General features: G+C 38.7%; 1 protein-coding gene across 2 annotated transcripts; it reads left to right on the plus strand.

Annotated features, from left to right (window-relative positions):
- The first annotated feature begins 184 nt into the window (after positions 1–184).
- On the plus strand, positions 185–27,937 carry MEMO1 (mediator of cell motility 1). Of its 2 annotated transcripts, XM_086878134.1 has the most exons (10): positions 185–248; positions 402–540; positions 12,491–12,572; positions 14,647–14,715; positions 16,620–16,732; positions 18,070–18,181; positions 19,094–19,236; positions 20,383–20,459; positions 25,835–25,939; positions 27,250–27,937. In XM_086878134.1, the coding sequence occupies exons 2-10, from the start codon at positions 480–482 to the stop codon at positions 27,379–27,381; spliced, it is 894 nt and encodes a 297-aa protein (XP_086734260.1). In that variant the 5' UTR covers positions 185–248; positions 402–479; the 3' UTR covers positions 27,382–27,937. The 2 variants fall into 2 exon arrangements, with proteins under 2 accessions (XP_086734260.1, XP_086734261.1); XM_086878135.1 differs by lacking the exon at positions 185–248 and having other exon boundaries at positions 386–540.

Consider the following 27,937-nt stretch of genomic DNA (forward strand, 5'->3'; position numbering starts at 1 on the left):
ACGCGCTGACCAATCCGCGGCGAGCTCTCCCGCCTAGCCCCGCCCCTTACCCACTCCCCCGCGGGGCGGTGCCGCACTTGTCACAGCGGTGGGCGGGGCCGGCGGAGGGCGAGCAGCCAATCACAGTGAGGCTTTTGCTTTGGTGCCCAATGGGGGCGCGGCGCCCGCGCGGCCCTTAGTCCACGGGAGCCGAGCGGGGCCAAACCCAGCTGCGGCCGCGGCCTCCTTCTCTCCGCGCCCCCCCACCCGCCGGCGCGGAGTTGGCGGCGGCGGCCTCCGGCTCAGTCCCCGCGTCCCCCCTCCGCGACCCCGCCCGGCCCCGCGCCCCCGGCCCGCGCCGCCCCGGCAGCGCCGCCTCCGCCCGCGGGGCCCGGGCCGTGCCGGGGGAGGAGGGGGAGCAGCGCCGCCGCCGCCGCCGCCGCGGGCGGGCCCGTCCCCCAGCGCCCCCCCCGAACACCATAGGCGGCTCCGGCTCCAAGATGTCCAACCGGGTGCTCTGCCGGGAGGCCAGCCACGCCGGCAGCTGGTACACGGCCTCAGGTACCACCGCCGGGACCAGGGAGCGGGCGGCGGGGGCTGAATCAGCACTTTGGGGCCGCCGGGGCCGGTACCGGGAGCGGGGAGGGGCCGCCGGCTCCGCCCCCGCCGGCACATGGCGGGCGGGGGTGGGGGGCTGGGGGCTGCCGGATCCGGCCGCCGGCGGGGACCGGGCAGAGCCGGGGAGGGAGCGCCGCGGAGCACCCTGAGCGCACCTGCCGGCCGCCGCTGTCCCGCTCCTCCGGGCCGGGTCCCTGCAGCGGCGCCTCTCGGCCGAAACCGGCGTTCGGTCGTCACCGGGGATGGGTCGGGCCCCCCCGGCTGCGCCTCGTGCGACTGCCGTGCCCGGCGGCCGTGCCTCGCCGCAGCTTCGTGTGTCTCGGCAGCGGGGTTGGAGCCAGCTCGGGGCTGTGCTTCCTACCGAGTGTTGCTCTCCGTCAGAGCACACAGACGGATTTCAGTATTTTCATCTGTTCCTGGGGTTTCTTTTTTTGTTAATTCAATGAGAAAATAACTAACCGCTCCTGTCTGGGGTTAGAAAGCAGGGGGAAAGGTGTGGAAATAAGGAGGTTTATTTTACTTCTTGTCGAGGTGTGAAAATAGGGAGATTTATTTCTCTTTTTGTAGTCCAAGAAAACCTATTTTTCCTTCCCGAGCGCTTTCTTTAGTACCAGTGAAAAGTTACTGAGCAATAGTGCAGAGTGGCTCTGTCCATTTAAACATGTGGTACTTGCAGAAGAAGAATAGAAGAAAAACGTGGTGCATTGGAGGGCGGGCTACCGCTCCCCTCGCCCACGCCAAAAATAAGGGCAGAAACACGTAATAACGGCTTGATAACACATATGTTTGGTGATAAGTTTTGTTCGGTTTGGGGGCAGAACCGCTTTCGTGAAAAAGATGCACGTTTGTCTTTTCAGAGCTGTTAATAAGATTTGTAAAGGATGTTCTTTCACTGGCCTCGGGAGTAAAGATGATTACAAAACTGCAGGTGAACGAGCTTAGATGAACAAGAAGCTGTTAGCTGAGATAGGGGGTGCAATTAATTGAAGATAAACCAAACCAAACAATGAAGTGTTATATTCAGGATCCTAAATTCAGCATCTAAGAAGAATTGGATGAGAAGTCATACACTTATCGGCTAAAATAGATGTGGTTTCTCCTCTCCTCCATAAATTGATGAACGAGGTATGAGGCAAAAAATGAAAGGGAAGAAAAGAAATACATGGAGGAGGGTAACACAGGAAGAGGCGGGTTGTGTGATAAGTAGCTGGGCTTCAAATGGTTGGGTAGGCATTTTCGAGACAACAATAGAGGATGATTGTTTTCCTTCCGAGCTTAATATTCTAAACATAATTCTAGTGTCCATTACAAAACTGGCCTCAAATCATCGTGCAGCTTGCAACTACATTTATTTCCAATGATCTAGAAAGGTAGATAGTACTCCATTTACAGAAAATACACAAAATCATATTAAAGGTTTAGGTTTAACCATGTGCAAAGACATGGAAATATCAGAGCTTTGTGGTGATCGCCTTGGTCCTGAAATTTATATTTTCTTTTATGAGTAAAGCAGAAAACTGATCTGTGATATGGAATGACTATATGACCTTACACACAAATTTTGTAGTTTGTTTGGTATTGAACGTCATATCAAGTTATTACTGAATACTTGCAAATAAGATTTTTAGTTTTTAAAAAAATTTTTAAGAGGCATGGATACTGTGTTTGACTGTTTTCTTTTCTATAAAAATTCTGTGCATAATTTAGTTAGGCTACGCTTTGGTAAGTGTGTGTGACTAGTTTGGCCAGTACTAGTTGTAGTAGGACATCCAAAAGCATGTTACTCCCATTGCTTTTGGGCAGCCCTCTGGCAGTTATTACTGAGGGGATGTGGGATGGTTGCCCAGACACATTGCATGAAAAAAAACCCAAACTGAATCATGTTGTAATAATGAATTATGACAGCTGTGCTTGTGACAAGTTAAATTGTTACAGCGTGTATGGTGGGGGTAAGTGGTTGGTGTTGCATAATCTGAGGATTTTGGAAATATATTTTTCCTTAAATGCGCAAGGAGTATTGTGTGTTGCTGTAGAACTCTCTTCTGCAGTTTGCACTGGGTGTGTGAGAGCAGGAATTGTGCCTGTTCAGCAAGATGGACTGCCTATTATTTATTGCTTGAAAACTAATTTTTGTGTGCCATTTAGGAAGGTCCATCAAAACTCCAGCAAAAACAAATGGGGACCAAGAGGCTATGTGTTCATTGTAGATTTAACTTAAAATTTTCCTATATTTCAGGCCAGACTGTGATGTCAGCTGCTACATCAAACTTGTAACATAGGCTCCTCAATTGTGCTTTTTGAAGAAAGTGGATTTTACCACCATGTGTTTTTAGCCTGCATAGCTTCAAGGCTGGAGCTGAGGCAGGGATCAGTTTGAATTTTGATAGCTCTTCAGTGTGTTCCCACGGTTCTCCAGGGATTGTCTTTTCAAGTCCTCCTACCTCCTCCGTTCTTCGCGCTACTGTCTCAGCCCAGAAGCGATTTGCTGTGTTATATATAAACTGGTTAGCGTTTAAGCTTCCTGTTTCCTCCAAACTGCTCTCTTTCTACAGAGCTAAGTTTGATTACACAGGGTGAGTGGATGCCCTGTGTTCACTTATCTGCTCTGTAGTTAAGATGACCCATCTGAAAGGCTATGGGGAAATGTGATTTTTGACAGATATGTTCAAAATCTTTACATCTGAAAGCATTTTTGAAGAGGTTGAGTGAGGATGAGGTTTTTAAGTGGTAGTTTCTCCTGAGGTGCCTGGTACCTAGTGGTAAAACACCAACACACCATCCAGGATGATGCATGGCATTCTGGACTTGGGAGGGATTTACTGCAAAAGTGACACACCCAGTGCTATTTAAAAAAAAAAAAAAAAAAAAAAAAAATTTGCTAACATCTGGTTGTAGAAGTCAGCTCTGGGAAAGAAGGGCCAAAGCCAGCTGAGGGGGAAGACAAAGAATGGATCCAGAATGCAGTCTGGCTTTTGTGGTCAGAGGATATTCTTAAACTGGGTTAGCTGTCTCCTCTGCACTTCAGGAGTGGAAGCAATATCAGAAGTGAAGTCACAACCAGGAGGGAGCTACTACACTTCATGGATGGTCAATGGAACATGCGTAAGAGGGTTTGGAAGAAATGCCACTTCTTGTTTTTAGAGGCTTCTAATTTCCATTGGACAACAATTGCTTCAGCTGAAAATAGGCCATTGCTCCATGATTTTCTCCAGACATGGGATATGCGCTGCTTAAGTTCTGCCTTGGAAAATATAAACATGCACTCCATTCTAGTATTAATATGCCACCTACTTGTGTGATGCTAATGAATGCTGTAGAGCAGGTGGGACTGGCTGTGCAATTGTGCATATCCAGGCATGTTCACATGTTAGAGTGTTTCATCTAAGTAAACAACTTTGTAATAGAGGGAAAGTTAGGTCTGGGGGTGAAAGCTCAATGCTTCCTACTCAGTAAACCTGAGAAAGGGGCAAGAAGTGGAAGATGACCTTCGCCATGGTGTTAGGATTTGACTTCCCATGTGTTCTTCATTGTGTGCTGTTGTAACCAAAAAAAAAAAAAAAAAAAAAATTCATTAAGAATTTTTGGCAGGTGAGTTCAGTGTGAAAATTTTAACTGAAATGGTTGTCATCTCTTTTCCTCTAGAATTCTTGGTGTGGGGAAGTTAATGTTCATTCCACATCAGTCAGTGCAGCATCTTAATGAACTTCAGATATATACTTCTGGAGCATTTGATTGGCAGCAAACAGAACGGTGAAGTTGTTCCTCCTTCTACTTAGCAGCACCACTGAGTATGGGAAGCTTTACAGCTGAGCTTCCAAACTGCAATTGTGCTGTGCCCGTTGCTCATAGTAGGCCACTGGTCTAAAAAACTTTGTTCTTCATTTGCAGAGCTTGATCTGCACATCTGCTTTTAAAAAAAGTTGGTGGTATATGACATGCTTTTGTGGACTAGCAGCTTGGGGTATGCTGGCCACTGAAGACATTTGCAAAACTTAGATGCATGCATACAACATAAAGAAAAATATCATGCAATCATGTAGATTGTTAAAAAAAAAAGAAAATATCACTGTTTTGTGGTGAGAAATAGTACACTCACATTTATTTTTGGAAGAAAATCCCAGTCCTGCTGTGTTAATTCAACCACCTAGTATCCAGACCTCTTGAGAAATTGATTTTTAACCAGCAGGTGGAAGAGGAAGACAGCTTGAAACAAAAATGGCATAATTTTCAGTGTCTTTGAATGCAGGCAGACACATTCCTAGATACAAAAGGAGCAGATGAAATGCAATGGAAATGACATGCTAGCCTGAGCATGGACGGTATTCTGGATAAGGGTGTTTATTCTTCGATGTGAGTAGATTCAGTAAGTGCTGGGCAGTAACTGCTGTGGGAAATCAATCCATATGCTCCTGAAATAGAAATAAACATTAGCTATGTGCATCTCTTTTTTTTTTCCTCTGTAGTATGTCATGACAAGTGGGATGTCACATGGTGCTGAACATGGCTTATTGGCTCACAGCTGGCCTCCCTTATCTATCTGGTCCCTGGAAGTGGTAACTCAATACTTAAGAAATACTACTTCTTATTAATGTGATAAGAGTTCTTGTTTCATCTTTTCCCCAGTCAGTGGCATGGTGATACAGATAAAACATGAAGATTTTTAGTAGGCTCTTCCAGGTCACAGGAAGTAAAAATCAAATAGAGAGTGTGTGTGTGAATGACAATACTACATGATATGAAACTTGCCCTGCAAAACAAGTTTGTTGTTATATTAGTTAGGGCTTATTTCTCTGTTTTTCATGACCAAACCATAGTGGCCAGAGGTGTGCTATTAGCCTGTGCCAACTTGTTTGAACTAGGAGAACCTTAATTTCCATAACTTATTAATGCAAATTTCAGTTGGCAGAGTAATTGCTGTGTTGACTTAAAACACCATTGCACTCATTGTCTTCAAAGCTCCTTTTTTATGATGAGCCAACTAAATGGCCAGTAAATATTTGAAGCGACTTTAAACTTAATGGTGCACTTGTGTTTAGAGTTTTCTGCTGCCCTAGATTGTCAGCAGAATAACCCCAAAAGAGGTAGGCATTGACATCTTGTTGATATCATTTGTAAGGATTAAACTTCTAACTTGTTTGGACAAGAAATGCCAGAACTCCCGAATGTCAGAGAGACTGTTGTACAGCCAGCAATGTTTTGACCGTGTTTTTTGGGCTGAAGACTGCATGATGGTGTGTAGATGAGCAGGAAAGCGTAAGGCTTTGAAGAATTTCCGCAGATTAGAAAATAAATGAAAAGGCAATTGTGTGCCATGAATGATCAGTTTAGAAGTTGCATATGCCTCAAAGTTGGCTACTATCTTTGCATATTTGCAGCCTCTTCTATTCCTTTGTAATCCCCAGTAAAATCGGCATTAATGCTTTTTTACTGCCTTTGTACCAAATGCTGTTTTTTCTGGTGTCAAAACCCATTTACACTGTTAGTATCTCTGTGAGGTAGGCAGCTTCAAGGTGCAATAGCAGTGTGATTCTGAGATCGTAAAACTCTTCTCATTTGTGCTTTCTGGGGTTTAGGGTCTCTGAGGAGTGATGTGAGAATGGCTGTTTGTGTTAAAGAATAGTGCTGTAATCCCAGCATTTGTATGCTTGTTGTCATGAGCTGAAACTTCTCATCAGCATTAGAGAAAGTGTCCATCAGTTACAGCTGTTCCTGCTTTGCCATGATGTTGCTGGATATGTGTAATCCATTCCCCAGGCCTGCTGCCCACAGTTTCTGAGGCCAGATGCTACTGCTGGGTTCACTGACCTGGAGTGGCTGTACCCCACCTTAACTTAGGGCAGAATCTCTTCTCTGTAGTATGTTGGATATGGTTCTCTGCAGTAGCTGAAGTGGTCAGAAAGGAATCACATGTGTGACTCCATGTGGTTTAGACTAGGAATGCAGATGAGGGGTTGAGGAAGATGTTCTCTATGTCATAAGAGTCCATAAAAGTGGTTTGCTGTGGCATGTCAAGAACCCTGGCGAACTCCCTGAAATTGGAATAAGTCATCACAGCTTGTTCATAAATGTAATGTAGAAGTAATGAATCATCATTTGTAGATGGTCATATACATGGAAAAAGCATGTGGGGGTCACTGAAATGAGATGTGCTTTAGTGGTGGACTTGGCAGTGTTAGGCTTTTGGTCGCTATGATCTTAAAGTTTGTCTTTTCCAGCATGAGTAATTCTATGATCTCTTGCAGTGAACGGAGCTTACTGCAGTAGCAGGATAATTAATGTACTGATCATGAAATCTTAATGTTGTGACATTAGCTGAAGTATTACAAATACAGCTGTTAACTTAAGTTCTTACCTTGCAATCTGTGAACAACTAATCATAGTATCTTACAAATTCATCAAGTATTTGCTTTGCAATGTTAAATACCAAATGTAATATCTCTCTCCCTTTGGTCGTTAATCTTTTTTTAGGCTTTTTATGGGGAAACTGGATGTGTCATTACTGACTCTTTTATGAATTAAACATGGAACACAGCATTAATATGCAGACTATATTATTTAGCATTGTATACTGAAAAAGTGTACTGTAATAATTTGAGATATAATTTCTAGGCTATTATTTCTTGTTCAATCACTTAAGTACTGTCAAAATCAACATACTTCAAGAAAAGAATGCAGATTGAACTTTCACTGTACAGTTGGAATAGAAAAAGGGTTTTATATTTGGTGTAGTTCTAGTATCATTAAAATAGGCCTGGAAGCATCACTTAGTGAATACTTTCACAAATTTCATTTACATTTAGTCTGTATTAGAGCCAAAATCATTCTCAGAGATATGGAGCAGAATGTCATTTGTTTAGATCTCTGAATGACCTGAGTACAAAGGTTTTTTGTCAAGCTAGGTAGGTATATATTGGTTGATATTCATAATGAGTGGTGTTATTGTTTGAATTTTTTTTTTAATTCCTGCCAACTTTCAGTAAAGGAAAATCAAGAGCTAGTGGAATATTGGAAAACTGTGACATGCAAGTTAGAACTGCCACCAAAGCAGATTTCAATATCTGTTTCAATGTTTCTGTTGTGGCTTCAGTTTTATTTCCTCCCATTCAAGCAGTTTTAGTTCCATCTTACAATGTGTATAAATAGGAATTAATGTGGAATTGGTGTAGTCTCTATTTCCGTCTGAATTTTCCCCCTGGTTCTTGTTTGGATAGGTAAATTTCTGCATTGCCTATATTGTCTGATTGTACCATTTTATCAATATTGGAGGAGAGTTTATGCTAGCAGTGGAGAATGTGCCCATTAACAGGACTTGTTGGAAATCATCTTCTATTCCTGACAAATCCTGGTCTTTGCATAGCTAAAACTTATTCTTTATTCAAGGAGTTGGCTTTTGTTGCATTGAGAAGCAGGTTTAGGCTTTTTCTTTTTTCAAGTGCAGTCTGTGTTTTTTGAAAAATCTGTACACTTCCTGCAATTTCAACTAAGAGTTAGTTCTCTGTCACATTTCAGATTTGAGCTTGCCTAACCATTTAATTGTTTCAGATTCACCTTCAGAATTGTGAAGAAAGGAGTTCTCTTAGTTCCAGTTACTAGACTAATTGTATGTCAGCAGCCAGGGTTTCACTATTACTTTGATTTTTCTAACACTCTTCAGGAGTAAAAACTTATTCACTTCTTACCACACGTGTTGTAATATTTATTAGAATCATTTTTAGGGTGTAGACTTTTTCATCAGTGGGAAAAGGTAATTAAAAAGTGTAAGACTCAAAGAAGGGGGTTGGCTCCTGTAGGTAGGACACATTCTTGGACAAGTAAAAGCTGTCAAGGCTGGGGACTGCAGTGTTACTGTGATTGTTCTCCAGCATTACTTACCTTCCATTTGTTGTGCTGTACACATGCAGCCAAGGGGGACCTGAATAGCTTTCCCTGGTGCTGCTCTAAATTTTGATTGAAGTTTATGCTCTTCCAGTAAAAAAAGCATTCACTGAGACTGAGGATTCAGAGCAAGCATTGAGTTTTCCCTACCAATCTGAAAAAGTATGTTTTGTATGTGTAATGGTGGCTGCAGGAAAAGGAGCAAAATGCCATTACATTGTGTTGACACTTGGCATATAAGCACTTCAGCCTCACCGACAAGGTGATGTCTCTGGAAAGAATGTGCTGGTTTGGCTTAACCTACAAAGTCTGGACCATGACAGCTGTAAATTGAGGTGATGGACTTAGCTGAGTCACTACCAGATGTCTGTGTTATTATTCCCTGGGTGACAATGGCATGCAAATAATGTGTAAGGATTCTTTCTGACTTACTCTAGAGCTTTGTGATGGGATAATGTTAATTGTTAAAGTAAGTTGTTTTTTCAGGCAAGATAATTGAATAAATGCCTGTAGTTGTTTCCATAAATTTGCCTTGGTCTGTGCTTGCAATTATTTTAAAACTTGGCATAACTTCTGGTTTTCAAAACAAAACAGGATGTGAAATATCCACAGATTGCAGAAAACTTCAGTTGCACACTTATGTTTATACCTGACTTCATAGGGTTGAAATGCAAATCCTGATGTTACATATTTCAGTGAAGCTCATATTTTGCTACTTAACCTTCTTTTGATCAATGAAAGGTCTGATCTTACACTATTAATGCTAAAATATATTGATTGTTGCATCCAGAAATTATATCCATATGGTTTTCTGCCCTTCTGTCTAGGTTAGCCTTAAAACCCCCGTTGCTCTCATCCTGCCAGCTTTCTTAAGGTGAGCTTTCCACCTGAGGCTCGGGGAGCCAGGACCTAATTTACTTCCCACCACAACGGCAAGAGGATACATGGGTGACAGTGCTGTTCACTGTACATGCTGGTCAGTGAAGGAGATACATGGTTACTGGATTGTCTTGAGGACTGTTTTTCCAGTTAAGCTTCATTTAAATATGAACAAAATTTACTTTTTTATGAAGAAATTACTCATCTACTGTAATGTAATTCCACATGGCAGGGCATAGCTAGTGTCATAGTGTGGGTTTACTTATATTTTGTATAACCAATTCAAATATTTTGACTCTAGCCTTAAGCATTCTCATGTTTGGGAAACTGGGAGAGAAACTGCTCTGAACAGTTCAAGAAAATGTTGGTGCTAATCTGGTAACAAGAAAATCACTGTTCTAGATTATTCCCCCTTAAAGTGTTTGTAAGTATAGGAAGCTGCAGGTAGGCTATAATTTTGTCAATTTGCATGGGTGCTGTGTGATATTTTTTTTTTTTTTCTTTAGCTAAAAGGTCATGGGTATGTTGTACTCTCCATTCTCTCTCTGTTAGTCCTCTGGAGATAGAAATTTGATTGCCTATTTTATTAAAATAGTGCAGATAAGTATAAGTTGAAATGAAAGTTTACATTAGGTCAAAATTAATTATTTAAACAGGCACCTTATACTTGGCATTGAAAGGAAAAAATCTGAAAGCAGATGTGTTACTTGGTCCTTAAGTAAACACTGACAGAAGTTTCATCCCTTGGGTCATACAGATCTATTATTTTACTGCCTCTAGGAAGAAAATGTTCGTTTGCTAGTGTCTGTAATAGCAGACTAAGCAAACCTGGGCATCTTACTCTGCTACTGCACTGTAAGATCAGAAGTTTTACTCATATTCGACCAATCATGAAACTTTCAGATATTACCAGTTGTTCTGACCTTCGTCTTTAAACTGTTCAGCAGGTTACCTGATTTATCTCAACCAAGGGCAAATCGCCTTAACCACATCCTTAGTGAAAAATCCTTGCTAAAGAAGGAAAGGGGGCTAAGCACAGAGCCTTGCAGAGGGAGATTTCCCCTTGTCTTAAATTCTGTAATTCTGTAATTCTCACTTTTGCAGTTGTGCTGCCTATGGATCCTCTTTGAGGAGAATGGGTCAGGTGGGGCAAAGTAATGTCTGGTAGTTAGTGTTGGGAAAAAGTGTCCTCCTAAAGAGCTTAATTCAGAAAGTATTTTATCTTACTACGTATTTTGGGAGAATTAGGAAGTAAAAAAAGAAATTAGGTGATTTGTTTCTTCACTCAAGTATATAATGTGGTAATACTGTAAAAGAGTACGGTTTTGGTAGTCTCCTATTATCTTAGAAGGAGGGTGGAAATAGAGACCTATTTATTTTTACTTAGCTTCCCCAATATCCTCCATTTTCTAAGATGTCATTATGCTTATATCTATTGCATGTCAGCTGCTTGTAATTTCCCAAGTGACAGAAGCAGCAGAATAAAACTGGTATGTGGTGGAATTTTTTAACAATTTCATCATTTCACAAAGTCACCGTATTACATGAGTGACAGCAGCTAATGTGTGTCACTCTTTCTGTTAGAGTTGTAGACAGTAACTAAGGCTTTCAAGGTATAATAGAAGGCACAGGAAAATGGTGCTGCACTTGTTCACTTCCTTCATATAAGAAGGTAGGGCTGCTCTTTGCAGCTACAGAAGCTGTCCTTTTTCAAGAAACACATGGATTTAAGTTTTGTGTAAAAATTAGTGGCTTCAACACCTCTACCCCTCACCCCTGTGTTTTCTAGGGAAAGCTTTTTGACTATCCCTGGTCGGGGATTTATTGGATTCTGCAAAAGCTGGTATCTTTTCTCTCATTCTCTATGGTTCTTGTCAGCCTTTTGGAGAGCTGTCAGTCCTTGTCAGGGCTGTTTGGAACATATCTGTGAAATGGCTTCAGACACATAATTTGGTTTTGACCTACACTGGCAATTACTGTTGGTAGTTCAACACCTGCATCAGGAAGATACAACGATCTACAATGTGCATGGAAGAAGAAAGGCAGCTTGTTGCACCATATTTTACAGATAAACTCTTCTGGCGTACAGTTGTGTCAAAAAGCACAGCTGAAAAAAGTGCATCTATTTTCTTAATGGTAACATTAACAGTAACAGCTGTTAAGGTTAACCTGTAACAGTAGCAGCTGAATTTGTTTTACTTGAAAGCCTGTTTAGCGTTCTTTAGTATGAGAGAATGTTTTACTGTATTTGCCAGACTTGCTTCCTGAAGGATAGCTTAACATCAGAGAGTTTTCTTGTGATGGGAAATAATCAAAATGTGGTTTGTTTGGTTTTGGTTTTTTTAATGTTTGTTTCTAGAAGGTTTTTTTATCAGCTGTCAGGTGATTGAATTAAGAATATTTGCTATTTGTTGAGGTCTAGAACTTAGTTTAAAAAATTTAAATTCTCGATTGGCCAGTTATTGAAGTTAATGTTGAAGTGACCATGTAATTGCAGAATATATTGATTGATCAGAAGTTGTTAAGGTGTTAGGATAAACATAATGTCTTCTCACTTTTAGCTTTTTCCTGTGCATTGATGTATTTTCCAGGTTACAGTGTTTTGTATTATGCTCTTGTATTTGCTTAATAAAGGATTTATTACCATAGTCATTTGCTATCATGCAAATGTTAGGCCTTTCTATTATGTCATCTTCTCATATTGGGCTCTCTTGATAAAGATCATGACTTTTTACTTCTGAATTCTGCAAATTTAGTTATGAGAAGAAACAATCATCTGTTAGCAATTTTTTTGAAATCAGCAGCCATTCTTTCAAATGGTGAAATGATGTGTTCAGTAGTCCCCACAGAGCAATAAACGATAAGTGTGTGTTTGGATGTGCAGTAAATTAACTTTCCAGACCAGGAGGTTGCAACTTTCCTACTGTAACCTTCAACTTTATAGGGTTGGGGTTTCTTTTTGTTGTTGCATTGGGTATTTTGGGGGGGTGGCTTTTTCTGTTGGTTTGTTTTTAGATTCAAACCCAGCTTTTAATGTTTAAGATGACTTCTAAATCTGTTGGCCTTTCAAGCTTTATTTGTAAGTTTTTGAGATGTATTAGGTTCTTTTATGGTTCATTGTTTCCATGTCTCTTCACAGGTCCCCAGCTGAATGCACAGCTAGAAGGTTGGCTTTCTCAAGTACAGTCCACAAAAAGACCTGCAAGAGCCATTATTGCACCGTAAGTCTGAAACAGAAGTTCAGTATATCTCATACTCAATTGGTTAAATGCTCTTTTTTTCCCCTGAGTGATTATGAAAACTGATAAAAGCTAATATTTACCTGAAAAAAGTGTTGTGTGGTTTCTAAATAAGTGTTTTGGATATACCATAGAATGGCAGAAATCTGTGCACATTTGGGTGTATGATTAGCTTGCTTTTATTGATGGACTGCACGTGTAATATTTGTTTGTGATCCGGTAAGATGGGTAAGAGCTATATTAATGAGAAAAACAACAAAACCCCTCCAATAACAGGAAAAAAAACAATCCCAAAACAAAATCAACAAAACTCTGGCATGCCTCACACCCTCTAAATAAAATTTAGCAAAGCTTAAAAGCAAAAAGTAATTAAACACTATGCAACTATCCAAAATAGTTTGCTTTCGTTATTTCAGTTTGATTTTGCTTGAGCTACTTGTCTGCAGCTGAAATAGGGATCATCTGAACTATTTAGGGGAGAAATCAATTTCCTGAAGATAGCTGACATGTAATGACAGAAGTATGTTGTTCATTCCAAGTAAATTATGAGTTGGAAAGAAACAGTAGGCAGAGCACCTTAAATATGTTTTTGCTGTGCTAACATAACATTGTCATAATGTTTGAAGTATTCAATAATAGTATTGAGTGTGCAGAAAAAACTGTCCCATATCTACCTTAGTCTTTCTTGCAGGAATGTCAGGAAAGAAACCTTTCAGCTGCAGATTATGTAGTTTGGTTCTTTTTTCCAGAATTGCTGAGGGTCTTACTGTGATCTCACCACATTTTTTTGTTAACCATGCCCTTTTTTTTGCCACCTGTGAAGTGGGATGTGTCTTAATATCTTTGTGGAAGATGGAAGAAGCCTGTAGCAGAGGGAGCATTTCAGTAGGCTCTTTTGACATTATCTGCTAACGTACCTTGCCCATTTGTGAGGTCTTGGTCTCTTGTTTCTCCTCTTAGCATGTGTGTTAATACCTTTCTGAGCTCTTTAGAATGATTGGGGTAAGTGATGTCGAGGTAAAATCCCAGGGTCAAGCTGAAGGTGGCTTGCTCCAGGTATCAGTCTGTGGATGAATATAGATGTATCTGAGCATACATACATACAAACACATGTAAAATCGTTCAGTGCTATCAATGGGAACTTTTATCTTCAAACATCCTGCGTACCTCAGGGCTTGCAGCGTGAATCATTCTCAGTGTCATTGTGTAAAGCTGTGGTGTGGGCCTACTGCTGAGTGACCAGGAGCCATTTTCTTGACCTGAGACTCTAGGAACAAATAAATTTGTTAATTTGAAATTGATGCTTTTGGCAGTGTAAAGAGAATTTTCACCCATTTTAATGGTCTTGAAGAGAACGGGCCTTCAGATTTGAAGGCAATATTTGAAACAACTAGTCAAAATAATTACAAATTGTTTTGGACCACACACAGGAACAGAGGTCAAGAAAGGACCAGGTCAGACTGATGGGAAATGGTGAAGCATGTAGCTCATTCCCTGCAGTAAAAGCTAGCATGCTGCCTTCCACTGCTTTCCATGTGCTCATTCATTCTGTTGCTCAGTTATTCTTCAATGACAGAGCATATTTATTCTCTCTTTATCTGCTGTGACATGTAGTTCTCTCTTTGCCAAGACCCCTCTACTGTCATATTCAGTTACTGGGGTGTGATTAGAAGAGCTTTCTCCAGTAGTTTGCCACTCCCTTGTTCCCTGGCTGCACTGTTAGCATTATCGTTAGTCTGATAACAGGCAGTCTGCATACATCCCTTACAGATAAGGGAAGGTCCTTCGATCTGGGGGTTTCCTGGCTGTTCAGTGGTCACTGATAGTTTTTTAACTGGTTGGTAAATGGTCACTGCCAGTTCTTCAATAAATATGTCTTGTGTGATCAATACTGCAGCAGTGCTTTCCTGTTCTTTCAGGAGTTTTGGAACACTCTTAAAATTTATAGTTCACTGGGGACAAAAAATAAATCCTGAGGGATTAACACTGAATATCAACATATTTAAGATCTTAAGCAGTATTTAGATCTTGATGTTTTGTACACTTTGGTTTGCAGCCATGCAGGATATACCTACTGTGGATCTTGTGCAGCCCATGCTTACAAACAAGTGGATCCCAATATCACGTGAGTATTACAGCTTTCTTTACAAAGCCTAAGACCTTGAGGTTGCAATTTTCTGATAAGTGGAATGTTCTTGTGACATTCTTACATCTTGAAGTACTCACATTTTAATTTTGTATTCTTTTTAGCCTTCTTTGCACCACTTCTATTTTAACATTGTAAATGTTCAAATTGGATGTTATAAAAGGGGGAGAAAAGGAATATGGTTTAAATAATTGGTAACTAACTTTTTACAAGGAAGGGATTAAAGATTTTTGCAGTTTATTTCTGGTATTCCACTGCTTTTATAAAAGCCCAAGTTGATTTTGTTGGGTTTTTGGATTTTGGGATTTTTTTGGTGGTTTTTTTTTTGTTTATTTGTGGGTTTTTTATTATTGTTGGAAGGTTTTGTTTGTTTCATTAAGCATGTTAAAATACTTCACCATGATTCTGCGTTGGTTTTTTTAGTGCAGGATTATGGGCTGAATACTGCCAGGATTCCCTTCTGCTGTGACGAAGTGACCAGTGTGTTTATAGAATATGTAAAGGCAGTGAAAGTTAATTGTTCCAATAATTTTAAATGGACATTTTGTTTCTAGAAAGTTTAAAAAAAAGAAAAATCTTAAAAAACCCAACATGCTGTTGTAGTCTCTGCCTGCCTCTAAAAATATGAATCCAGTTATTTTTGGGTAAAGGAATATAATTCTTATGTCCTGCTGACGGCAACTTTTCTTTCTTTTATAACAAAAATTTAAAATGTCTCTGGTATTTACTCAAAGTATGTATTTTACAATGCTGAGTAAAAACTGGCTACATTTACCAGTTGTTCATAAGATAACATGCTGTAGTACTCTTCAAAGACAATGGTTTTAGTTCTTTCTAAACTATTGCAAATGATGTGAAAATAGCTCATGGTATGACAGACACCTAGTTTCTCTAAGATTTCCGGAACAAGCTACATTCCCTAGGTTCCCTGACAAGGAGTTGGTTGAACTTGCTGGATCATTTGCTATTTTATTGCATGGAATACTTAGAATTCATCTTTGAGGTAAACTTTTGCATATTTGGATTTATTAGCTTTGCAGGAAGTTTGTGCTTTAGTATACCTTGCTGTAACACTCCCTGTGTAAGGGATTAAAAGAAAAAAGCCCTCAGAACTTTACATGTCTCCCACCCCTTTAGTTTAGTGCCAGAAACAAGACAGTATAATCTTGAATCTGAAAAGCTGAATTCCTTATTTTTTTTCTTTTTCTTTTTCCTTGTAAGTCGTGTGGCAGGAGACCCTTAACATCTAATCAAGAGCCAGGAACTGAGGACTTGATGAAATAACGGTGTCATGATGACATGTAAAAGGTTGCAGTATCAGCTAAAGCTATGAATGTGCAGGTCCATGTCTCTGTTGTTGATGCAACAGCAGAAAAAAAGTAACATAACATAAACTCAGCATTTGAGAAGGACTGAAAATTTAATTTAGTGAAGCCGAAGTAAGGCTAATCAAGTAAATAAGTGAAAAACTGAATAGATAATAAACACATAATTTATTGAAGATGGTGAGTAGCTGAGGGTTGTGTTGATTCAAGGAGAGAGTTCAGAAATCTATTCTAAGTGTCTGTAACACATCATTCAGCCTCCAAATGAGTGAAGTCAGACAAATTTCTAGCTGATGAGTGCCCTCTGATATATAACCTGCTTAAGAGATTTAAGGCTAGAGCATTATTGAGCTGATCTCATTATAATTCCTGAGATGCCAAGCAAGGCATCTTGGATTGATCATTAATTGATCTGGGGTCTTACTGACAACAGAGTAAAACTATTGTAGCCATGAGGAGGTATCACTTTGTATGCTTTTATTAAATTTGTTACTCTAAGCTGAGTTGCTGTACAATTGCAGTTGTCTAAATTGTGGCCTTCTGTGTTAATTGTTGTAGCCGAAAAATTTTCATTCTTGGGCCTTCCCATCACGTGCCCCTCTCCCGATGTGCACTTTCCAGTGTGGACATTTACAGAACACCTCTGTATGATCTTCGAATTGACCAAAAGAGTAAGTGCATTATAAAGCTTGGACTTCACTGAGGCTTGGGTATTGACTGTGGTACTACAGTACTGAGGACTTCCTTGCTGGGCACTTCCTTGCTGTAAGTGGCATACAAGTGCAAATCTGCTTTGAGTGGAACAAAAACTAACTTCTGAATGATCCTGGTTGCTTCAGACATGGTCGCATTATAATCATAGTGTCTCTTTTCCTTCTGGCAAGAATTCTAAATTTTTGCTTATCTTTTCAAGTTTGAGTGTGTGCTTCAGGGTTTTAAAACTAAAAAAGTGTTACATCAAATAATAACTCACTAAACATCTCCATTCTCCTGTGAAGTGTTCTGGCTGGAGAGAAAGGTTCTTCAGTTGGTTTGAGTTTGATTTCTGGTAGAGGAAAAACAGAGAAACAAATAAATTGCTTTTATTTGGATTGCAAGTGACTTTTTAACTTGCAAACTTAGAAACTGTTAGTCCATGAAATGCCAGTCTTTTGAACAAAGTGTGGCAAAGATAAAGTTGACATTTTGGCTTTCATATGTTTTGAGGTATACCTAAGTGATACAGTATCTTTTCCAGAGGGGCTAATTAGTGCAGATGTGTTATGTTTCATTGAAACTGTGATTAAACAAGCTAATTCAGGCTTTCTGCATAGTGCCTGCAGAGATTTCCTTTGCTAAGAAATGTTTGGCTTTTTGTAGAACTCCTTTATGTAGTCAAGAAGGACGCACAGCCCTACATCAAATTCTTCATCCAGTGGAGGATTTTCAAGATGTGGAGATGAATCTGTATACTCTCAAGTATGCTTGAGAATAGAAAAGATAACTTACAAATGTGGATTACTTAATCAGCTGTGGCCGTCTCTAGATTTCATGATTCAGTCAATAATAAATTCTATTAAATAGTAACAAATCGAGCAATATCTCATCTGACAAGATGGTTTTTTTACCATATAATGGGCAGTTTTTGAAAATAAAAATTCATTGACTGGGCAAATGCATGTATATTTTGAAATGTGTTTTATTTGTTTAATTAGATTTTGTGTCATAACTGAAAATCTTTTTCAATATACTAAAAAGGTCACTCATTTAACACATTTTGTAAACGGAATCAATTATGTTTATTTTTTAATGGCTTAAACATAATTTTAGTTCTGAATTTATTTAGAAACAAGTGGTTTATGATGATAGCCCTTGGAGGCAAGTAATTTTTTATAGTGGGTATATAGTGGGTTCTGATAAAGGTACACTGTAGCTTGCCTTTTGCACTTGAAATAGTTTTCAAAAATAAGCAATAAAAAAGAAAAAAGTAGTAAAAATCTTTATCTATATGACCTTTATTTCATTTCAGTTTATGGAGAATTGTGGAAGACTGGAATGTTTGAGCGCATGTCCCTACAGACAGATGAAGATGAACACAGTATTGAAATGCATTTGCCTTATACTGCTAAAGCCATGGAAAGGTACTAGGGCTAATTACTTCTGCAAGAATGAACATTATGTGCATTAAATAATTGAGCTGCTGTGAAGCCCAATAGAAAATAATAATACATTTTATGACACAAAGACCTTATGATGTATATATCTCATACTCTCCCATCCCCCAAAGAAAATTGTTGTAAGGAGAGACTCGGAGACTAGGATAAGTTGCTGTAGTTGAAACTGTGAGCAGAACAAACACCTAAATTATGAATTTATAACACCTCTTAGAAACAGGTTGACTTAATAGAGTTAATATTAGATATACTGTCATGAACTTTTTTCAGTAGCTGATTTTTTTTTCCCCACTTCTCAAGGCATCTCTGGAAAGTTAAAATAGTTTTCTGTGGGATTTTAAGTTTGTTTGGAGCCTTAATACTAATTTTGAAATCAGGAGTGTGTATAGCTGCTGTTTCAGATTGTTTACTTTAAATAAAAATGGTCAATCTGTGTTGGGGTTTCTTCCCTAACATCTTTCCCATCCCTTTTTTTTTCAATTTCCATTGTTTTTTGAATTTTCCCTAGGGTATCAGTATTTTGGTACTGTGTTGAGCATTTTCATATGTGTTTCATATACTGTGGAGAATTACCCAACATGCAGCATCTATACAGGGAAAATTTAATTCTTACTTCATTGCTGATTTCACTGTGTCTTTTCTTTTTGTTTGCCTGGTATTTTTTACTTTGCAGCTGAGAAAAATACTGGTTTTGGGGATGTGTGTTTTCTGAAATTGAAGTACTTTGAGGTTCTAAAACAACATCCTAGTATGACCTTACCAAACTACTATCCTCAAATCAGTAGCAATCTTTTAAACAATTCTGCAGTTTCAGTTAGCAAGCCCTGAAAATTCTTCAGATGTTACTTGAATTACAACCTTTTTTCTTTTGCTTATAAGCCATAAGGATGAGTTTACTATTATTCCTGTGTTGGTCGGAGCACTGAGTGAGTCAAAAGAGCAGGAATTTGGAAAACTCTTCAGTAAATACCTAGCTGATCCTAGTAATCTCTTTGTGGTTTCTTCTGACTTTTGCCATTGGGGTAAGTTTCATATCTCATTATAAGACATATTTAATATTTTGTAGTTGTTTTCAAATAATGTATTTTATTAAACGTTGAACATTTTAACTTTTGATAAATTTATTTTTGCAACTTAAATGCCTTCATAAAGTTAAAGAAAGTCTTTAAGATCTGGAATAATAGGTAAAAACTATTGATGTGGTAACATGTTCTCAGCCTAGTGGAGGAAATAAATGGTGAAGGTGTGTGGATTTATATACATTTCTTTACTGTTGTAATGAAATAATTGTCTGAAGTTACTTGCTCTTTTTACTCTTCTTTTAAGCACCTCAAAACAACTTTCAAAACTAATTAGCTAAAAATTCATGCCCACATTCCTCTGATAGAAATAAGTTTTGTATGTTTTACTGCTGGGTAAGATAGCAGATGGATTATTTATGCCAGTTCACCAGTGCTACCCCAGTTCATCTTGGTGGCAGAGCTGTAAAGACTCCAGAAGTCTTGATTTCTGTCCTGCTTTATAATTTTATTTTTCTTTTAAGTGTGATAGTATCAGGAAAAGGCACTGCTTCAAAAAGATATGACACAACAGACCTTCTTCCTTTTTTTCCATTGTCATCTTTGGTCAACTTAATTAAGTGCATATTTCACTCATCATTGAATTGTGGAGTAGGTGGAAGTGTATATAAGAATGATCTGATCCTGTTGTGGCTAATGACCCATCTAGAACTGCTCATTGAATTATCATGAATTTTTTCTTTTAACCTTCACTTACTGTGGGTATTGCTGTGCAAGCAGAAGTAGCCTGACTCCATGGCTGACTCTGTCAAGAGGGATAGCGAAATGAAATGGTGCTTTACTTCTTAATTTACAGAATTAGATTCTAAGGCAATAAGAGGGAATTAGTGAGTGATACTTCAGTGTCAGTTCTACCTAGTAGATTTCTCTTTAGGAATATAGCCATCCATCATGTATTTTTTTTTTACTTTACTTCTGGGCTGCTACCTCATGATTGCCCTAGAATTTCCTCAATGGAGCTAAAAAGTATAAAATAAATGAAGATTACTACTTTACAAGCATTATACTTTCAAATATTTAGTAAGTATTAGGGAGTGTTTTAGCTACAATTTTTCCCTTTTTTATTTTATACGTGATTTTTGTTTCAAGGTCAGAGGTTCCGTTACAGTTACTATGATGAATCCCAAGGAGAAATTTATAGATCCATTGAGCACCTAGATAAAATGGTAAGTTTTCAGATTTGGTGGAACTAACTAACAAATTTCTCCTGTACATTCCATTTCTTTGAACACTTGAGAAATTTCTCTAACAAGATATTATAGATCAGCTATTTTATTGAATGTATAATTATCCTTTGTTTACCACAATAAGAATTTAGCTATTGGTTTTAGCTGGTTTCCTCCCTTTTACTGACTGCACACAATTGTATTGCGGGTATAAACTAGTAAGCATAATTAATGAGAATAAATGCATGTTCACCTACCTAAAATGCCCTAATGTCATTTCTGTCCACATACCCTCCTATGTTTTTTAAAAGCAATAAAAATTATGCGTGGAGAATTGTGGTAGTTCCAGCTTGATAGCTGTGATACCTGCTTATGGAAGCAGCATTGTGATCATGCAAAGGTTTCAGCAACATCCATTTGGAGAAGGAAAGGATGTAGGGCATTGCACTGGTCAGGAAAATGAAAGCCACCATTTCCTTGGGAATAGCCTTCCCCCTGCCCCTTACTATGTAGTAGGTGGTGGGGAAAAAGCAGTAGATCATACTTCATTTTGGGTTTGGCCTAAGGCTGAAAGGAATGCTAAATTCATAGAAGTCCTGTGCCAATTGTGTTGCATTTCCTTTGCAGTCGCAGGAGCCAAGGATTTCTTTTTAAAATAATAAAACCCCTACAACTTAGTGTTCAAAACTATACTTAAGGCACAGAATAGAAGTAATTCTTCTGGAAATGTGTAACCTTAAAATTTGTTTTACAAATGTTTGCATCCTTTATGTAGCTTCTGTAGAATCTGTTAGAAGAGAGAGCTGTTCTTATTCATGGTGTGTTAATTTTTTCCTTGTCTTGAAGAAATAAATGCTATCTGCTGGAGAGATCTCTAGACTTTTTTGCTTTGTATGTACATATTAACCTCTTTGTTTTTCTGCTATTCATCACTGGAATAGTAATAATAGCAGTAAATAATTTGCCTTCATTCTGTTTATCCCATTTTTAGTAATTCTTGTAGTCACTTGAGAGACTTCTCTATCAATAAAAGTGTTTTTCTACAGAATCCTAGAATCATCTGCTTTGAGTGTTTTTGCAGGAGGGCAGATTATGGTTGCATTAGCAAACATTAGTTTCCCCCTGTTAATTTCTGTGGTGAAAGCCTGAAGATGACTTTGGCATTTAATTACTTTTAGGGAATACACTGTTGCACCAACTCTTCCTTTTGGTAGTTATTCAGCTGAATGGAAGTGACATTTTTTGTAACATGGAAAATCATGTCCACTGTTTCATAACGATGAAAATACTTTTTCAGTCTTCAGTTTAACTGGAAAATGAAACATTCTGTATAGCAGCATACTGTGGTTATTTTTTGCTTGTTTATATCATGCCATATCTGAACACATGATTCCATATTCAGATGCTATATGGAGGAAGCTTTGCTTTGGGTGATTTTCAGAGATATCTTGTTAGCAATATCACAAAGGTCTCCCTGTCACATTTTTCCAGTATTTGGAAGTTTGTTCAATATTATGTCCCACTTGGCTACTTCTTGTGTCCTTAGAGAAGTATTGGATTTTTTCATGTGATTTGATGTGCTAAACAAACCTGTAGTGTTGTAACTAGTATGCCTCTACACAGACAAAATAGTATTTACATAGAGACAGAACTGTGCTAGAACTGGCTTAATTTTATTGCCCCCAACTAGGAAAGCAATCAGCTGAGCACATTGTAAGGTGTTCTGGGGCAAGATGAAATCAATTTTCTTTTGAAATGCCTTTGTGGGAGGATGATGGCCTCTTCCTTAATTGAACTGTACCTTACATACAGATGCGTTTTCTCACCTAGTACATAAAAACTGCTGAACATTTGGGGCATTGAAGTTTACAGCCATTAGACTCCAGCATAAAACAAATACAGAGTAGTAAATATTGCTGGGCAGACATCAATTTCTCCATGGTAATTACTGTATCTCACTTGTCACCACAGCGCATTTTGTGATATTATGGCAAAAGGAGGAAATAGCCTCATGGTTAGAAGGGGTACCTTAGGGGTGAATCCTCAAATGAGGAGTTATAACTGAGCAGCCGATGTGTAATAGTTTGTATATCATAATGTGAAACATGCTATCTTTTTACATATAAGTGGGGAAAGTATTTTGTAAGACATTGTTTTAGAATAATTGGTTTTGACTGGCTAGCCAGAAAATGCAGACTGCTCACTTCAGTCTTCACTGCAACAGTGCTCATTTTATATGAGCATATATTTGGCATGGGATACTTTACACCTCACTTGAGTCAATGGGAGGATTGTGTTACCCTGAATGCTGATGGGGGAAAATGCAGTCACTGAGGAATGCTGTGCAGGAATAGCCAGTACTTGTCCAGGAAAAATGCTAGCTCCAGTGGCATCTCAGGTAGCTCTAATGACCTGCTAAATTCTGGTGGCTTCTGCAGTGCAGCTGCAGTGTGCCAGGACCTTCCACATTGCTCCAGCCTGAGAATGCTTCTTAGGTTGGGCATAATGTAAGATTATGAGTCTCTGCTTGGATGCCCAGGTCCCTGTTATCTTATCTGTGGCCAGACAGTAATTTTCCTGGCGGTTGTCATGTAGTCTGAGTGACTCACACATGCGAAGATAGTTGGGCTGGATAGAACTAAGATCAAGTTTGTCTCCACTTCCATTAGAGTGCTATTAGCTTAGATCTTTGAGTGTGAAGAAGAAGCTGAAATAATTGATAATAAACTTCAATGTGACCAGCCAAAGCATTATTGGCATATAGTATAAAATGAACCTATAGGTTGGAGGGCTTCTTTTTGTTTGTTTGTTTTGAGATATGTGCATGGAGTTATTATTTTTGAAGTTTTTTGTAGGGTTGTAGATACTTGATCCTATAAAAGGATGATATTTTAAAATGTAACATTTTAATCATATTACGTGCACTGTGCTAGGTTATTGTAGATGCCATTAGTAGTATCTGGGTAACTGAGATATGCAATTTCTATGTGATACCATAATGACTGTGTGATAAACTGTGGAATTATGCTTATACTTTTATCATGTGGGTTTTGTTACGTATTTTAATTCTGTTCTAAGCTCTGCCTGGCTGAGTTGTTTGGAATACTGAAAATTATTAGCTTCATACCCCTGCTTTTTATAAAACACAACCTGGCAGAAATGTTTTTTGTTCCTAAACACCATTTTAGACAGAGGAGCAAGCTTGATAGTCTTTGCTTCTCTGCCACAATGATTTTTAAATCCAAAAGATTGAAAAGTTCAGCATAACCTAGTGCTTATAGGACATCTGTTTGTATGAATTCCCTATAGACTTTCTCCAGTGTCTGATGTATGGAACTCTTGTTAGCATTTTCTGGGATGAACTGTATAGCTGTAAATGTTTTGCAGTGCTGAACTGTACATTGAAATAAGCTTACTAGGCATTCTCATAAATCCATGTCCATTCATTTGGGACAAATGCTCAAATGCCTCTGCCCAGTATGTTCCAGTGACTTGCAATTGTAAAATGAGTCTCTCAATTGAGCAGCTGTTTTCATTTTTTTAGAAGGTCATGAAGAGGTTTTATAAACAGATAAAATATATTCTCATGAACTGTTAAGTATCTGAGTAAGTGCCGTATGCATGTTTAGTTTCACTTGATTATGTAGTCAAGTTTAGTTTTGCTTTCTTTAACTGTGTATTGACATATATAATCTATAAATAAATGGATGGTTAAAAGATATGCTTTGGAAACTTTGGAAGTGCAATGGTATCTATGTAACCACTGCTAGTTAGCGAATAGCTACCATTATTTTCTTTGGCACTCATTTAGGCTGTATAGATCTGGAGTGATTAACAGCTGTAATTACTGGCCAAGGGTCCAAACACCCTCTCCATAACTCCAGAAGAACTGAGCTGTTACCACCAATTGGCCAGCTTGGTTTTGTTTTTCCATAAAGCATATTTCTTTATTAATTCATCTTATGTCTGTTTCTGTTTAAAAGTGGATAAGGGTAGTGGTTATCATTGCTGTTTTATAATTCTCCCAGCTCTCCTGGGAACCTTCTGCTCCTCCATTGTAAGTTGTGATCCAGCCTGAGTAATTTAGTTGATATCTGCCAGATCAGCCAGTGCCCTTGCAGAATGTTCTGGAGATTTTACTCTTGAGGGGGAGACTTCAGACTGACTGCTTCCTGCAATGTGGCTTCTCCTTTTATCACCCAAAAGTAGGGGAAAGAGCTGGGACAAATGCAGAAATCTTAGAAGAAACTATCTCGTTTTCTGGTACCAACCTCCAGTTATTCCCATTCAAAGTATGTTTTTTTCTAGACTCTTTTCTGTTTCACCAACAGAAGCAGCATAACTATGTATTTTATTGAGTTAGTGAGTGTCTGGAGCTCATTTCTGTGGTGAAGTGAATTAATAATTTTCAGAGGAAGGGAAAAAGAAGAGGATGGAGTCTAATACAGTCAAGAGCAAACCCATGATGAAACCGAGACAATAATTCATTTAGACTTGTTTTTAAACTGCTTCCATGGTGTTTGGTCTGCTTTATGGGATGGGTTAAGAGTAGGCAGTCTCTGGAGTTGAAGGATTCTTTCTGCTTTTAAGAATGCAAATGTTTCTATATGTGGAAGGTTTAGTTTTCCACACGTGTGCTGGTATTCTTAGCATGACTCCATGGGATCATGGATCTTGCTGTCAATGGAAGAAAGGATGTACGCATGTGACTGTCTCATGCAAAGTGGAAGCACCGTCTTCTGGTTCTTACGTTTTTGTTGTGCACCAACTTGATAGTGCTTAGAAATTTTCTGGATCTGATTTTTGTGCTCTGAGCAAATGGCCAGGCCATGCCCAGATCAACTGCCTTACAGGCCTAGCGTGTCCAGGATATATCACACTTGTCATGTGCATGAATTGCATGTGTGTAGTGTTGGTTTTATCTAGGGTTTTTGGACATCCTGAAGTCCCAGACAAGTGCTTGGCCCTGAACTTTGTTACCAGGGAGAGCAGATGGAGGCACAACTTCTTCCTGCTTTGCCCTTTCAGTAAATTTGTCTGGTTACAGTTGTACCAAATCTTACAGAAGTGGGGCAGTCTTGGATGGTGGGGATCAGCTAGTCTGCAGGATTTTTAACATGAGCTTCACTGGTATTTGCAAAGATAACTTCACAGATCTGTGGGTATTGGCAGCTTTGGAAGAGCTCCTGCACTTTTAGTTTGGCAAGGAATGGAAACAAGATGACTACAAGCTAGAGCTCACATGCTGAGATTCCCTTGATATCCTTGGTACCAAGTAGAGGGTTTTTCCGCCTGCTCAGTTGTAACAAATAGATGATGGATAAACACCTGCTTGTGAATGTGTAATGTAATTATTGCTATCAATTCTTTTTCAGGGTATGAGCATTATAGAACAGCTAGATCCTGTATCTTTTAGCAATTACTTGAAGAAATACCATAATACAATATGTGGAAGACATCCGATTGGAGTGCTATTAAATGTAAGTAACTTTTTGACTTGTTGAAGAATGTAACTTCTGGAAAAATGCTTGCATCTGTATCAAACAATATAGCTGCAGTATTCCTTAGTTCTAAAATGTCAAGCCTTGAATAAATTAATTTTTTTAAGTGTTCTCAATTTGGTCTCTGATTTTCATGTCTTGCATATAGACAAATGTAAGCTCTTGAAAGGGCTGAGGATTTTGAGTTCCCTAAGGGAGATGAGATACCATATTCCTTTTGAATTTCAATAAAATGCAATCATTCACTTCCTCTTGGCCCTAAATAAATGAACAAATAAATCCATTTCCCTGAAGAAGTATGTACTTGCTCTTTTGAATCAGTACTTATGAACGTGTTTATTTTCTCTATATTGCTATTAGCTAGCTATTGTGAGTGCCTTGTAATGTCTGGCAGTGGTTTTGAGTTTTGCAAATATGGTGAGAGATGGCCTCAGTAAGTATTAGTGCAGAGCACCATTAACTCATAAATTAACAGCAATTAGAATTCACATTACTTTCTAGTTACCGTATTCTGTTTTGGTGATGCAGTGCAGACATAAATCTGGCTTAACTTACTTGTCTAAATTTGCTCACAGCTGCTTTACAGCACTGGTGGAGTGCTACAGATTTGTCATATTGCTTGAGTGAATCTCCCTGTGTTTTTACTGTAATTCAAATCTGAAACAAGGAAGCACATTAACTTTTTAAAAAGGGAAAACTTAATTCACTGGGAATGTAGTCTGAATGGAGAACATAGAGAGGAAGGTTTTAAAGTGTCCATAAAAGTTTGTCTGAGCAATATCAATATTGGGGATGCATGTAGCGAAAGTTCAGTACTATGACTACTCTTCAAGTATACACATCTCTTACCCTTGGATAATTATTAGTTTTGCAGTGAATCACAGCTAAATTCTGTTCACTCACTTTTGCCAATTGTCACGCTTGAATAAATGATCCTTGTACTTTCTTTTTCCTTAATGGAAGAAATAGAATCTGAAGTGTTGATAGTGCTGAGTTTTCTCCTGTTGTATTTGTGTTTCTATATAAATTCCCCATGGAATTGGAAGAATTGTTTCTAAAGGGGAGGTATCATGAAAGGTTCAGTGGTGCTTTAGAGAACTGCATGGATGTATGCAGTGCAGTGGGGGAAGCATCATTGAATGAAACAGCACAGAAATGGGCTAGGTCCACTAGTTACTGGGAGGTGCTTCTGTAATGAGCTTATAAGAAATGGTGCAAGGACCTTGGAGGCCTAGGAAATGTAATTTTAGCTGATACCTTTTCTTAAACAACTCTTTTTCTCTCCTCAGGCTATCAATGAGCTCCAGAAGAACGGAATGAATATGAGCTTTTCATTTTTGAATTACGCTCAGTCAAGCCAGTGTCGAAACTGGCAAGACAGCTCAGTGAGTTATGCAGCTGGAGCACTTATGGTCCACTGAACTGCTGAATGCTCAGGGATGGCACCTGCACACACTCTGTATACGGGGTCCCAGCCTAGCCCTTACAAAGATACAGTCCCTGGTCTTTGGGTATACTGAAACCTCAAACTAATAGAACTCTGTTCTTTTCTAGTAGGTGTAGTCCTTCCTTAGTTTCAACTCATTTAAAAATGCTTTCTTGTTTAGGACAATGGAAGGAAGACTGGTATCAGAGCTTTTTCTGAGAGTTTTTTTTTTCTTTGGGAAAGATAATGGCTATGAAGGCATGGTGGTAGACTGTCCTTAAAAATAGAACATGTAAAGCATTTACCATATCCTAAATTTGCACTCTTTGCAGACCTGTGCACATATACTCAGCTTTCAGAATAGTTTTGCAAGTTGTAAACGGAAAAAGGGGGTGGAAGCTTTTTAATAAAAGAAAAAAAAGGAAAACAACGCATTTATAAATGATTCTGTATTAGAATATAATAAAACTCCAGTATAGTCAGTTACTACCCGTGATGTACAACAGATATCTTCTATTTTAGTTGCTAATAAAGGGCTACACAAACCAAAA

This window comes from Cyanistes caeruleus, chromosome 2 (genome assembly GCF_971803275.1).
Source record: "Cyanistes caeruleus chromosome 2, bCyaCae1.hap1.1, whole genome shotgun sequence".
NCBI lineage: Eukaryota > Metazoa > Chordata > Aves > Passeriformes > Paridae > Cyanistes > Cyanistes caeruleus.